Here is a 13,079-nt window from a genome sequence, read left to right as displayed (position 1 = left end):
GAGCTTCCTGGACTTCCTGGAAGTCCGTTTCCTTTGCCCGATTGGGACGGTTCTCCTTCATTATTTGTTCAAGTAAGTTTTCAATTTCTTGCTCTTCCTCTTCTCCTTCTGGCACCCTGATGATTTGGATGTTGGAATGTTTAAAGTTGTCCCAGAGATCCCTAAGCCTCTCCTCATTTTTTGAATTCTTGGTTCTTCATTCTGTTCTGGTTGAATGTTTATTTCTCCCTTCTGCTCCAAATAGTTGATTTGAATCCCGGTTTCCTTCCCTTCACTGTTGGTTCCCTGTGTATTTTTCTTTATGTCACCTTGCATAGCCTTCACTTCTTCCTCTATTTTGCGACCATACTCAACCATTTCTGTGAGCATCCTGATTACCAGTGTTTTGAACTCTGCATCTGACAGGTTGGCTATCTCTTCATCGCTTAGTTGTGTTTTTGGAGCTTTGATCTGTTCTTTCATTTGGGCCAAATTTCTTTGCCTGGGCTCACGTGTTACGATATAAGGGGCAGAGCCTTAGGTATTTGCCAGGGCAGGGCAACCCAGGTTGCTGGGTTGTGGGGCTGTATGTGGGGGAGGGGTCCGACAGGAAACAGTGCTGCTTGCTTGGCTCTGGACCAGCTTTCAGTCACTTTCCCAGCTACCCACAGGCAAACCAGGCCCTTCTGGTGCAGATTCCAGGTGTGTGAGCTCGTGTACGTTCTAGGACCCTGTGGGTCGGTCTCTCCAGTGAACTCTCCTGTGAGACTGGGAGTTTCTCTCGCCACCACAACCCCCATAGGTTCTTACAGCCAGTGGTTTTGAGGCTTTCTTTCCTCTCTGCTGGAACCCTGGGTTGCACAGTCTGTCTCACTCCCCAGTTGTTCCCCCCAGTTTTTCCGCACACGAACGTGGGACGGTGCTGTCAGCCAGCTGCCACCTCACCCTCCCGGTCCTCCTCCCAGCTGCCCATCTCCGCCCCTCCTACTGGTCTGGATGAATGTTTCTTCTGTAACTCCTTGGTTGTTGGACTTCCATACAGTTCGATTTTCTGGCAGTTCTGGTTGTTTTTTGTTTTAAATTTTCGTTGTCCTTCTTTTGGTTGTTCAAGGAGACAAAGTGTATCTACCTATGCCTCCATCTTGGCCAGAAGTAGCTATTTATTTATTTTTAAAGAAAGAGGGAGAGAGGGAGGAAGAGAGAAACATCGATGTGCAAGAGAGAAACATCAATTGGTTGTCTCTCGCATGCCCCAAACTGGGGACCTGGACTGAAACCCAGGCATGTGCCCTGACTGGGAATTGAACCAGCGACTTTTTGGTTGGCAGGCCAGAGCTCAGTCCACTGAGCCACAACAGCCAAGGCATTTGTGTGTCTTCTTTACAGAAATGTTTATTCAGAATCTTTGCTCATTTAAAAAAATTTTTTTTAATTATTATTATTTTTCTTTTATTGATTCCAGAGGGAGAGGAAGGGGGACGGGGAGAAAGAAAAGAGAGTGAGAAAAATATTGATGTGAGAGGGAAACATAGATCAGTTGCCTCCTACACGTGTCCCAACTGGGGGCTTAACCTGCATCCAGGGCATGTACCCTGCCTGGGAATAGAACCTGTGGCCGTTTGGTTTGCAGGATGACCTTCAGCGAACTGAGCCACACTGGCCAGGGCTCTTTGCTCACATCCTGAGTGGTCTTTTTTTTCTTGAGTTATCTGAATTTTTTTATATATCTTTTTAAAAAAACGTGTTGCTTGATTTGAGAGAGGGGAAGGTAGTGGGGGACGGGAGAGAGAGAGACATTGCATTCATTGGATGATTCTTGTATGTGAACTGACGTAGGACTGAATCCACAACCTTGGCATATTGGGAGTTTTTTATACATTCTTCATGAGTCTCTTAGATAAATGGTTTGTCAGCATTTCCTCCAGTGCTGTAGTTTGTCTTTTCACTCCTTTTTAAAATACGCATATAGAGTGATACATTTCCTTCTAAGCACTGCACAGCCACATCCCATAAGTTTTGATACACTGTGTCTTTATTTTCATTCATCTCAAATTATTTTCAGATTCTCTTGTGATTTTTTTTTTCTTTGAGTCATTGGTTATTTAGGATTGTTTTGTTTTATTTCCTCATATGTGTGAATTTCCCAAATTTTCTTCTGAGTATTTGGGACAGTATATATTTTGATACTGTTGGGTAGATGTCTGCTGGGTCTGGTTGGTTTATAATGTCGTTCAAGTCTTCTGTTTCTTGTTGGTCTTCTGCCGGGTGGTTCCCATCACCAAACACGGAGCACTGAAACCTTCGACTGTTGTTTGTTCACTTCTCCTGTCGCTTCTGGCAGCTTTTGCTTCGTGTATTTAAGGCTGTTGTTAATTGTGTGTGTGTTTATAATTGTTCTAATTGTTTTCTTCCTAATGCATTGACCCTTTTATCAGTTATAAAATGTCCCTCTCTATCTGTAGGAACATTTTTGGTTTTAAAGTCTATTTTATTTTATATTAATATAGTACTTCAGGTTTCATAGGGCTGCTATTTGGGTGCTTCCTTTACTTTCAACCTTTTTGTGTTTTTTGAATCTGAAGTGTATCTTCTATAGATAGAATATATCAGAATCTATTTCAGATTAATCCTAACTTAGTTCCAGTGAGAGATAGGAATGTTACTTCTTTATGGTTCGTTCCCTCTTTTTGTGCTGTTGTTTCTTTTGGGAGGGGGAGGGGGGTTGGTTTGTTTTTCAAGAGAGTAAAGTTTTTACTCACTCTCCAAGAAAGGAGATGGGCATGGTGTGGAGAGATACACCAGCATTGAGGGGTTGGAGCTTTGAGCTTTTATTGGATTATATTTGATTTAAAAAGGGTCAGGGGTTGCTCTTGTGTGGCCCCTGGGCTGTTGGAGTGCTGTGACATAAGGCTGCAGTTTGGTTCAATGTTACTTTCTGCCTGTGGCTGCAGGGAGTGGTAAGTTCTGTTCTTGTTTCCAGTAATTTCCCGTCTGACTGCTGGCTGTGAAGACGGGTGAGGGGAGGCTGTGCACAGAGTCCAGGGAGATGGAGAAGGGTTAGAACCCTCTCTCCAAACCTCACAGAGACACAGTTAGGGGTTAGACTGAGTTGAGCTTTCACAGGCCACTGCTCCCCCAGTCACAAGTCTCAGGAGGACAGAGGAGAGGGAGAAATAGAGAATGCCCCTTTACGGGCCACCAAAATATTAGGGTGGTTGGTGATGAGGGCTCTGAAAGAATTCACAAAGAGAGGAAAGCGCAGAGAATAAAGGTTTTACTCTCCCTCCAGGAAAGGAGAAGAACATGGTGTGGAGAGATAGATACACCAGGTTGTTTCTGTTTTGTTTTGTTTTGTTTTTTTCCAGTGTTCAAAATGTCCAGAAAAAAGCCCTGGCTGGTGTGGCTCAGTGGATTGAGCACTGGCCTGTGAACCAAAGGGTCACTGTTTGATTCCCAGTCAGGGCACATGCTTGAGTGGCAGGCCAGGTCCCTAGCAGGGGGCGCATGAGAAACAACCACACATTGATATTTCTCTCCCTTTCTCTCTCCCTCCCCCCTCTCTAAAAATAAAATCTTTAAAAAAATTTTATCTTATTTGTTATTCTCCTGATCACAATTTATATACAGCAGGAGTGCAGTACTCAGTACAATTAATCTTTCATGGCCAAAATGGAAGTCCAGATACACACTTTTGAATCCTCTTTTCACTTAATTTCATACATAAACATTTTCCTTACTAATTGCTACACAAATATGGTTGGATGCCTTTACATTGAGTCCACTTTCTCCCTCCTCTCCCACTCTGCTCCCCTTCTATGTGAAGCAAGGTCTGTTGCCACTTTGCTTCTTGGTGCTGTCATTGCCAAGGTGTCATGGACCTCACACCCTGGGCTTTTCTTAGTCCATGGGCTTTTCTGGAACCTGGCAGCCGCATCCCTGCTGTGGAGCCAGGGCTGCCAGTGGTGGGTGTGTTGACTCCAGTGCTGAGGGGGGCAGCTTTGTCCTTTTGTGTGAGGAGCTGTGGTCTCATGGCAGAGCCTTTTCTCTTGGTTTTTCAGGGCAGCCAATGAAGTGCAACCTTCACATGAATGGGAACGTTATCACCTCAGACCAGCCCATCCTGCTGTAAGTTCCAGAGGCAGCGGTGCTGGGAGCGGGCTTTCTCCCTGCTTGCTCTGCAGGATCACCTCTTTATCCTGAGGGCTAAACGGGCTGCATGCATCACAGCCCCAGGCAGTCGAGTCCCTGTGCTCTGAGGGCAGGCAGTCACCCAGGGTGCAACTTGTCTCATTGCTGCTGCAGGGGATTGGCCTCACAGGGGCTAACATTAAGACCTGTTCCCAGCCTAGTAACCTAGAAACACCTGAGAAGAAAGTGGGGAGCAAGCCAGATGTGTCCCTCTTTGCAAAACTGGGTGCATTGTCCAAGGGAACGGAGAATCCCACCTCCTGTGATTGACTCTGCTGGAGCCAGCGCTGGTCGCTGCTGCTTGTTTTGTTGCACACGCCTGGACTGCGTGCCGGCCCCGGACAGAGGTGCACAGGGTGTCTAGACTGACAAGGCACCCTTTGTAAGGGGACAGAGACCCAGGGAGGGTGTCAGACTAGCCGAGGTGGGTGGAGTGGTGCAGTGCAGGCCTGAAATAGACTGCAGTTCGGAAAGACCAAGATGTGAACCCTGGATATTAAATTGTGTAATTTGGACATGTTTCTTAAATTTGTATTCCAGAACTAAGTTGTATTCTGAAAAGTATGTCTCCTATGGCTTAGTAAGTTTGGGAACCACAGGACTAAGCAGAGTTAAATTGATTTCTTTACTACAGGGCTTCTCAGAATGTTTAATATGCTAATGTGTGTGTGACCGTCCCTGAGGGACATGCATTGTTTTCTAAACTTAAACCCCACGGCCCACAATAGGCTGCATCTCACTTTTCTCATTGGCAAGTAGGAAAGGTTTATAGGTTTGCTGCAGATGAAATGAGATAAAGGGATACAGAAAGCTTATACCAGATGCTCCATAAATGGGGGTCCCTTCCAGTTTTCAGGGAAAACTGACAAGGGTTTTGACTTTTCACTGCGCTCCACAGACGTCTGAGTGACAGCCCCTCAGTGAAAAAGGAGAGTGAGCTTCCTCGCAGGGTGAACTCTGCCGCCTCATCCCATCCCCCTGCCGAAGTGGACCCGGACACCATCCTGAAGGCGCTCTTCAAGTCCTCGGGGGCCTCCACGACCCCACAGCCCACAGAGTTCAAGATCAAACTCTGAGTAGGGAGTGAGGCAGCCAGAGTGGGGGCAGAGGAGAGCGACTCTGCTTCCCAAAGCGACGCTGGTGACCAGTGGGCCGTGGGGCTGGAGCCCCTAGCAGGGGGTAGAGAGCTTCCTCGCTGGACGGGACTGCCTTTCTGTGATGTGTTCTACCCTGTGCTCATTGTACGCTAACATTTCCTGTAGTGTGTTTCTTCTCCCTCCGCCTGCTCACCAAGGTAGGTGTGTGTTGCTCAGAGTGTCTCTCCAACTGGCCTCGGCCCCAAACTGACTTCTTATCTGGAACTACATCCTGAATTCTCTGTGTGGCTTTCTTGTGGCTCTGTGGCATACGGGGTAGGGGCTATTTGAAGGACACTCCTTTCTCCAGGGGTAAGGGGCTTGCCTCCCAATTCTATTTTTTAAACTTTGCAAACAAAGTGGAGAATGGAAGCCTCTCCCATCCTGATAGGGGCCAGGTCAGCTCCAGAGCTGTGCCACTCACCTACCTGGCCAGTGGAGATGGCCGGCATGGGTATCAGCTCACAGGCCTCTGGGCCTCTCAGCACGGTGTGGTCTGGGGAGGGCACTACTGGTGAGGGTGGGGGATGAGGGGGTGGGGGCGCTGCTGCTCTGCTGGGAAGAGGGCACCCTGGCTCTTGGCCTGAGGGTCCGTGCTGCCTCAGGCAATGCAGGGTAAATCCCTGGGTCACATTTCCCTTTCCCACTAGGTTATGCCAAGGAGGGCCCCCATCCCCACCAGTTCCCATGGCCTCTGGTTATCACTGCTGAGAGGGCTTGCATTGCTGGTCCTTTAAGATTTACTAGCTAATCATCCTGGTTTTGCTTTCCCCTGGTTCTGTGACATGGGGTTGGGAGGGTTATTGAAAGAGGAGATGTCGGCTTGCTCCTGGCTCTTTCTTTCTGGCCTCAGATGTCTATAGGACAGTAGTCAGGGGTGCTGGGAGCAAATGTGACCGTGACTACCAAGGGGCACAATCTCCACTAGTACAACTGACCCATCCGTTGGTGACCAGAGATATTTTCCTGCCTTGCCAATAGGGGGAGGGGAATGGTGGGTGGTGAGGGGGGATTGAGAGAGTAAAGAAGCCCTTCCAGGCAGGCGGTGGGTGAGTCCCTCAGCATGGTTCCAGGGAGCCGGGGCAAATCTGTAGAACCCAGGGCATCTCCGACAGTATTGCTGCACTCACTGTCAGTCTCCCACCAGTTTTTTTGGAGTCCAGGCTGACAAAGCCAGAGAGAGTTGGGGAGTAGGATTCTGGGAGCTCTGCAGAGTCAGCAGCAAGTTCTGTGAAAGGCACAAGCCTAGAAAGGAAAGGGGGCTGAGGCACTAAGAACCTCTGTTTGGGGCCAGCCCAGTGAAGAAAAACCTGGATGCTCATGTTTCCACAGAGTTAAATCTGTCAAGCAGGAAAGACCCAGGGTTTAAGCCCACCCTCCAGCTCCAAGGTTGCCCAGGCTGGTCCAAGGAATATGCCTGGTGGTGCTCCACTTCTTGTTCTTAAAAGAGTGCAGTTTTTGTTCCTTTCCTCCCCTTTGAATGGGTGCAAATTTAATTCCCAGCAGCCGGAAGACATTCCTCCTACACTTTCCTGAAACTTCTTGGCCCAGGAAAGCACCCAAGGCAGCGTGCTGGACCTGATTTCTCAGGTCCTGAGCCCAGTCTGGCCACTGCTCAGCCTTGGCTCTTAACAGTGATGGGAAACATCCTGCCCACTGGTTCTACCCTCCCCCTCCCTCCAGTCCCATGCCAGCTGCTCTGTTGCCAGCGTTCCTTGAGCCAGCTGCAGCCCTGGCCATCTGGACCCGATCCTTGGGACAGCTGTGTGTACATTGTGGGATGAAGCCTGTCTGCCTCCCCTGGTCTGGATGGCATCGTGGAAAAGAGGGACGAGAAGGCGGTGGGCCAATCCTTGTGTCCTTCTTAACTTGCTACTTCCCTACATTTCTCCATCTTGTGTCTCTTCTGTTCAAAAGAAGAGGAAGAGGCATTAAGGGATGGAGGAGACTCTGTTACTTAATACATTTCTGAATAAATGTTTGTTATTCCTACCTCTGAGCTGTCATTTCTTCAAAGATTTTACTAAGTGGCTTTGTGGGACTTGGAACCAGAAACAGACAGTGAGTGGCCTTTGCTTTACATTCACCAGCTCTGAGCTTGGAGCTGAGTTCCTCACAGCATGCTCCGCCCCCCAAGTCTCCGCAGCTGAGAAAAGGGGAGGGTCACTGTCTGTGGGAGCACTGGGCACGGGCTCACAGCCTCCAGGGCCCATGTGCCTCGCTGGGTGTTGGGCATGGTTGGCTACCGCAGAGCATTGGGCCTGGTCTGACTGATGGTTTTTGTCTTGGTTTAAAGAAGTTAAACTCAGAAATTTAACCTCTAAGATCAACTATGCGTTAAGAAAAAATTAATCTTTTTATTGTAGTAAAATACACATACATTGTATTGACTTAACCATTCTTCAGTGTACAGTTCCTTGGTATTAAATACACGCACACTGTTGTACAAGCCTCACCCCCATCCATCCCTGTGATGCTCTCATCTCATAGAGCCGCAGCTCTGCACCCACTAAACACACGCCCCACTCTTCCTTCCACCAGCCCCTGGCAGCCGCCATTCTACTTTCCGTCTTTGTGATTTAAACTACTCACGGAAGTGTGGCCATACGTATTTGTCTTTTTCTGACGGCTTCTTTCACTCAACACGTCTTGGAGGTTCTGTGTGGTAGCATGTCGGAATTTCCTTCCTTTTTAAGGCTGAATAATATGTCATCGTGTGTGTACCCCACACTTTGCTTATCCAGTCATCCCCTGAGGGGCACTTAGGTTGCTCCTGCATTGTCGCTGCAAATAATGCTGCTGTGCACACGGTTTACAAGTGACTCCCTCAGACCCTGCTTCCAGTTCTTCGGGGCGTTTACCCAGAAGTGGAGTTGCTGTATCATGTTAGTTTTATTTTTAAAGTTTTGAGGAATCATTACTCTAATTTCCACAGCAGCTACACCATTTGACATTTCCAAAAAGTGAAACACTTCCACTTTTGGGAAGAGGAAAACGGATGGGGACCTTAGAACCCAAGGAATAACTCCCACTGAGTTCCCTGGGTTTTGGTTTTGCTTCACATGTCCCAAATTGTGTGCTGGAGAAGCAAGCAAGCAAGCAAACAAAAAACACCCCAAGGACCTGAAAAGGGATAGCAGACTGAGAACCAGCCCAAAGCTTCACCAGCGAAGGCCAAGTTGGGAGCCTTGACCTCCAGCCTCACTACACTGTATGGGGATACCCCAAAGTCTCCTGCTGTGGTGGCGCCCGGCCAAGGGGGGAACTGGAATGTTAAGTTCATATCAGTGGAGGCCACATGAGAAGTGAGGCACCCCAGCCCCTTCCAACCCAGGTGCTAACAGCAGATGTGTAGTGGGGTGACAGCCCTCAACCCACCCAGAAGTCGCTAGGAGACACTCCTACCCTGGGTATCCACACACTTCCTGAGGAACTTGTACACCCTGCACCTGGCAGTCATGAAGTGCTGTTCCGTCCCCATCAGAGAAGTTGTGCTACGGAAGCTTGAAGTAGACCTGGAGTACTCACAGTACCCAAGATGTCCACATTTGAGCTGGAAATCGCTCATACTGAGGACCACGGAGATGTCACCCTGAAGGAGAAAAGAGTTGACTCAATACGAAAATGTCAGAGATGGTGGGATTATCTGGATTTAAAAGCAATAATTATAAAAGTGAGTCAAGAAATTATGAACACACTTCAAGTAAAAAAAAATCTCAGCAAAGAAACAAAACATAAAGAACAATTTAGAGTTGAAAAATACAGTAAGAACAAGAAAATGGAGGGGAAAATAGTGAACTGAGATAAAGCTACAGAAATGACATGAGCTGAACAACAGAAATAAAGGACTTCAGGGACCTCTAACCAAAAAATCTAAAATCTGCCATCAGTCCCAGTAGGAGAGAGAAAAGGGAAGGGCTAAAAAAAAGTTGAAATTATGGCTGTAAACTCCCTAGAAATAGCAAAAGATAAAACCCTGCAGATTCAAGAAGCTCAGGGGACCCCATAGAAGATAACCCTAAAGAAACTCCCACCAGGACACATCATAATCAAACTTCTGAAAACTAAAGACAAAAGCACCTGGAAAGCAGCAAGGGAAATGTCGCCCTGCATGTAGGGGAACCAACAGTTGAGTGACAGCAGACTTCTCATTAGGAATCGGAGTCCAGAAGGAATGGCATGCTTTTCGAGTATTGCAAGAAAAGTATTGTCAACTAAAAATCCACTTCAGCAAAAATATCCTTCAGGAACTAGGGTGAGTTTAGACATTGTTAGATGAAGGAAAGCTAGGAGAATTTGTTGCCAGCAGACCTATCCTGAAAGAATGGCTCAAGACGTTTCCCCAGGAGCCCTGGCTGGTGTAGCTCAGTGGATTGAGTGCTGGTTTGCTAAACCAAAGGGTCACCAGTTCAATTCCCAGTCAGGACACATGGCTGGGTTGTGGGCCAGGTCCCCAGTCGGGAGGCGTGAGAGAGGCAACCACACTCCCTCTTGATGTTTCTCTCTTCCTCCCTTTCTCTAAAAATAAATAAATAAAAGTTCTCCAAGAGACAGACTCACGGATAGATAGTCTGACAGCTGTGTGTGTGGTGGGGAGGGGGGCGGATTTGTCAGGTGGAGGGATTGAGGGAAAAAGAAAAAAGCCCTGCTGGGGCAATTCGGTTGGTTAGAGCATCATCCCGATACACCAAGTTTGTGGTTTTATCTCCAGCCAGGTCACATGCAGGAATCAACCAAGGAATGTATATCAATAAGTAGAACATCAAATCGTTGTTTCTCTTCTTTCTCTCTCTCCCTTCCTCTCTCTCTCTCTAAAATATCAATTAAAAAAATTTAAACCTATATGCAGATCAATGGGATGTAATGGACAGTCCAGACATAGAGCCTCACCTATCTGGTAACTTCATTTTCAACATGGGTGCCAAGACAATTGAGTGACAGAATACTCTGGTCAATAAATGGTTCAAAGACAACTGGATACCCACAAAAATATCTTCATCAAAATTAAACATGTCTTTGCTTTAATGGATGCATTTAATGAAGTGAATAGATAACCTACAGAATAGAAGAAAATACTTGCAAATCATAAATCTGTTGAAGGAATTAAATCCAGAAAAAACTCCTACCTCTCAATGATAAAAAGATAACCTAAAGGGGCAAAGGATTTGCATGAACATTTCCGGGAAGGGAGAAAGGAAGGAAGGAAGAAAAAGACAAGTGGCCACCGAAAATATGCGAGGAGTTTCAATATCTTTTGGTCATCGAGGAAATGCAAATCAAACCCGCAAGAGACACCACGGCAACTAGGATGGCAATAATTAAAAAGCTGGACAGTAACAGGTATTGATGAGGATGTGGAGGAGGTGGAACCCTCCTGCATTGCTGGGGAACATATAAAATGGTACAGCCACTTTGGAAAACATTTTGGCAGTTTTCCAAAAAAATTAAACAATTACCAGATGACCCAGAAATTCCACTCCTACTCCATACCCAAGAAAACTTAAAACATGTCTGCACAAAATTTTACACCAATGTTTATAGCAACATTATTCATCACAGCCAAGATTACAAACAACCCAAACGTCCATTGACAGATGAATGGGAAAATGCAATGTGCGCCGTACATCTGTGGACATAAGAACGTCCAAGCCTATAGGAAATGTTATGAGCTTATTAGAGGTATTTGGCCAAACTGAGGACATGCCCAGAAGTAAGCTTGCAATAGATTGAGAAAACGCTCCAGAAAGTGGCAGTTTGGCAGTTCTTTTTATGCATTTGTAATCAAAGGAGGAAACACAAGAAAGATTACAAGAAATTTGTTGATGGCAGATGAAGGAGAGGGAGAAAGCAAAGCAGGAAATCTCTAGAATTGGATAAAAAGTCAAACGAGAACATACACAGTAAATACAGATGATATACCAATAACAAAATCATATGCTTCCTTGAGGGGCCTGAAAAAGAGGATTACTGTGACATTCAAAGCGTGTTAACCTAGGTGCACAAACACAGGGCTTAAGGCAAAGGCAAACGTTTTGCTAAGGAAGCTGTAGGCCTGGGGACTGACTACCCATGGCCTGCCCAGTTCGGGATTTACGATCAGATCGCCCTGTGTGGTCACTGTCGGTCACCGAGCTTGTCAGGTGTACTTCATACCTCCTCCTTCATTCACTACACGGGCATGTGCCCTGACGGGGAACCGAGCTGGCGACCTGTGGGTTTGCAGGGCGACGCCCAACGCAGCGAGGCACACCAGTCATAGCACGCATACTTCAAAACAGTTACTTTTCTGTGTGTATTTTCAATCAAACATAAAAAAAAAATTAGTGACTGAAACAACAAAAATACTTTCTCATTATGCAGCAATTTCAGCAGGACTCGGCAGAGATGACTGGTGTTTCCTCCACGTGCTCACTACTGCGGCTTCATTTCACCCGTTCAGCCGGGGTGAGAACATCTGATGCACCTTCACTCAGGGACCACACCTCGGCCGCAGCATCTCGTGCCGTACGCGATCTCATTCAGAACTATAGCACACGCTTCTTCACATGCCTAGGTCCCCCGGGTGGAAGCTGTGAGTGCACATCCTGTGCTTCAAAACCCCAGGACAGGACTTGTGCCACACTGTGCTGTCAAAGCAAGTCACAGGACTGGCCACATTCAAGAGGGCACAGGGACTGCGCCTGCTGCTGAAAGGAACGGCCATCTCAGTTAAAAAATCTCCCACAGACGCCATTTGAAGCTGAAATTATTGGACCTTTGCTTCCAACAACAAGCAGAACTAGGTGATATGGGAAAGCCTCCCCTTAAAAAACACCTAGAAACTTCACATAACAACCTTCCTTCCATAGCTGTGCACCCATGAAAATCGGAATGCTCCACAGGCGGGGGGAGCAGAATCACCGGAGGGAGGGAGGGATTGCTGGGGTCGGGGGCGGGGGAGTGGTGGGGGGAAAGGCAGAGAACTGTACTTGAACCACAATAACATTAAAAAGAAAGAAAATAAGAATGCTCCAGGTACAAAAATGAATATCCGGACAGTGGAATGTTAAGTTAGATCTAAGCCAGATCGCTGCTGGGATCACCTACCAAATGAACACCTTGTGCCTGAATGCCTGTCCCAGGTCTGCCTGCCGGTGGGAGAACCCACTCTAGAACAGTTGGTCCCAGAAGGTAGCCTAAGTGACCCTCAGAATTCGAGTCTGGATTGGGAAGATCTCACCAACCAGATGGTAAGAAAGATCCCGCAGTCAATGGTAACGGGGATGGTGCGGTGGATCAAGATGGCTGCGGATGATTGGACATTTTTCGCTGTAAGAGGGGGGGTCTGTGCCCCTCTGAGTCTGAGTGGGCTCTGCTACTGCTCTGACCAGATGTCACTGAGCTAGCTTCTGGGCCCGGACTTTGAAAGACTGGCAGTATCCCCACTTCCTGCCCCCGCAGACTCTCTGGGGTCCCTGAGCCACCAGGGAAGAGGACGGACTCCTGAGCCCACATTCGGGGAAAGCCATGGGTAGGTGCTCCAGTTGACAGTCCCACATGAGCACAGCCTTCCAGCCACCCAGCTACGATGGCAGCCATGTGAGTGAAGCTGACTTGGACCCTTCAGACCAGCCCACATGCCAGTTGAATACCGAGTGACCTTGGTCAATACCTTGTGGAGCAAAGGAATCACCTTTGAGCCCTGCCCAAATCCCTAACCCACAAAATCCCGAGATACAAGAAAATGGCTGTCGTTTTTCGCAGTGTGGTTCTGAAGTATCAGCTAGCGGTGCAAAC

The 13,079-nt window shown here is 47.4% G+C and overlaps 1 protein-coding gene across 1 annotated transcript in view; it reads left to right on the top strand.

Moving 5' to 3' along the window:
* POLDIP3 (DNA polymerase delta interacting protein 3) overlaps window positions 1–7,295 on the top strand; it is a 29,073-nt gene extending 21,778 nt beyond the window's left edge. The window contains exons 8-9 of the mRNA XM_024579118.3: window positions 4,038–4,104; window positions 5,066–7,295. Coding sequence (XP_024434886.1) covers window positions 4,038–4,104; window positions 5,066–5,243 — 245 coding nt within the window. The 3' untranslated portion in view covers window positions 5,244–7,295. The remainder of the gene's footprint in view (window positions 1–4,037; window positions 4,105–5,065) is intronic.
* Window positions 7,296–13,079: the final 5,784 nt, after the last annotated feature.

This window comes from Desmodus rotundus, chromosome 3 (assembly GCF_022682495.2).
Source record: "Desmodus rotundus isolate HL8 chromosome 3, HLdesRot8A.1, whole genome shotgun sequence".
NCBI lineage: Eukaryota > Metazoa > Chordata > Mammalia > Chiroptera > Phyllostomidae > Desmodus > Desmodus rotundus.
The sequence above is the reverse complement of the archived record's forward strand: the minus strand, read 5'-3'. Positions and strand labels throughout refer to the sequence as shown.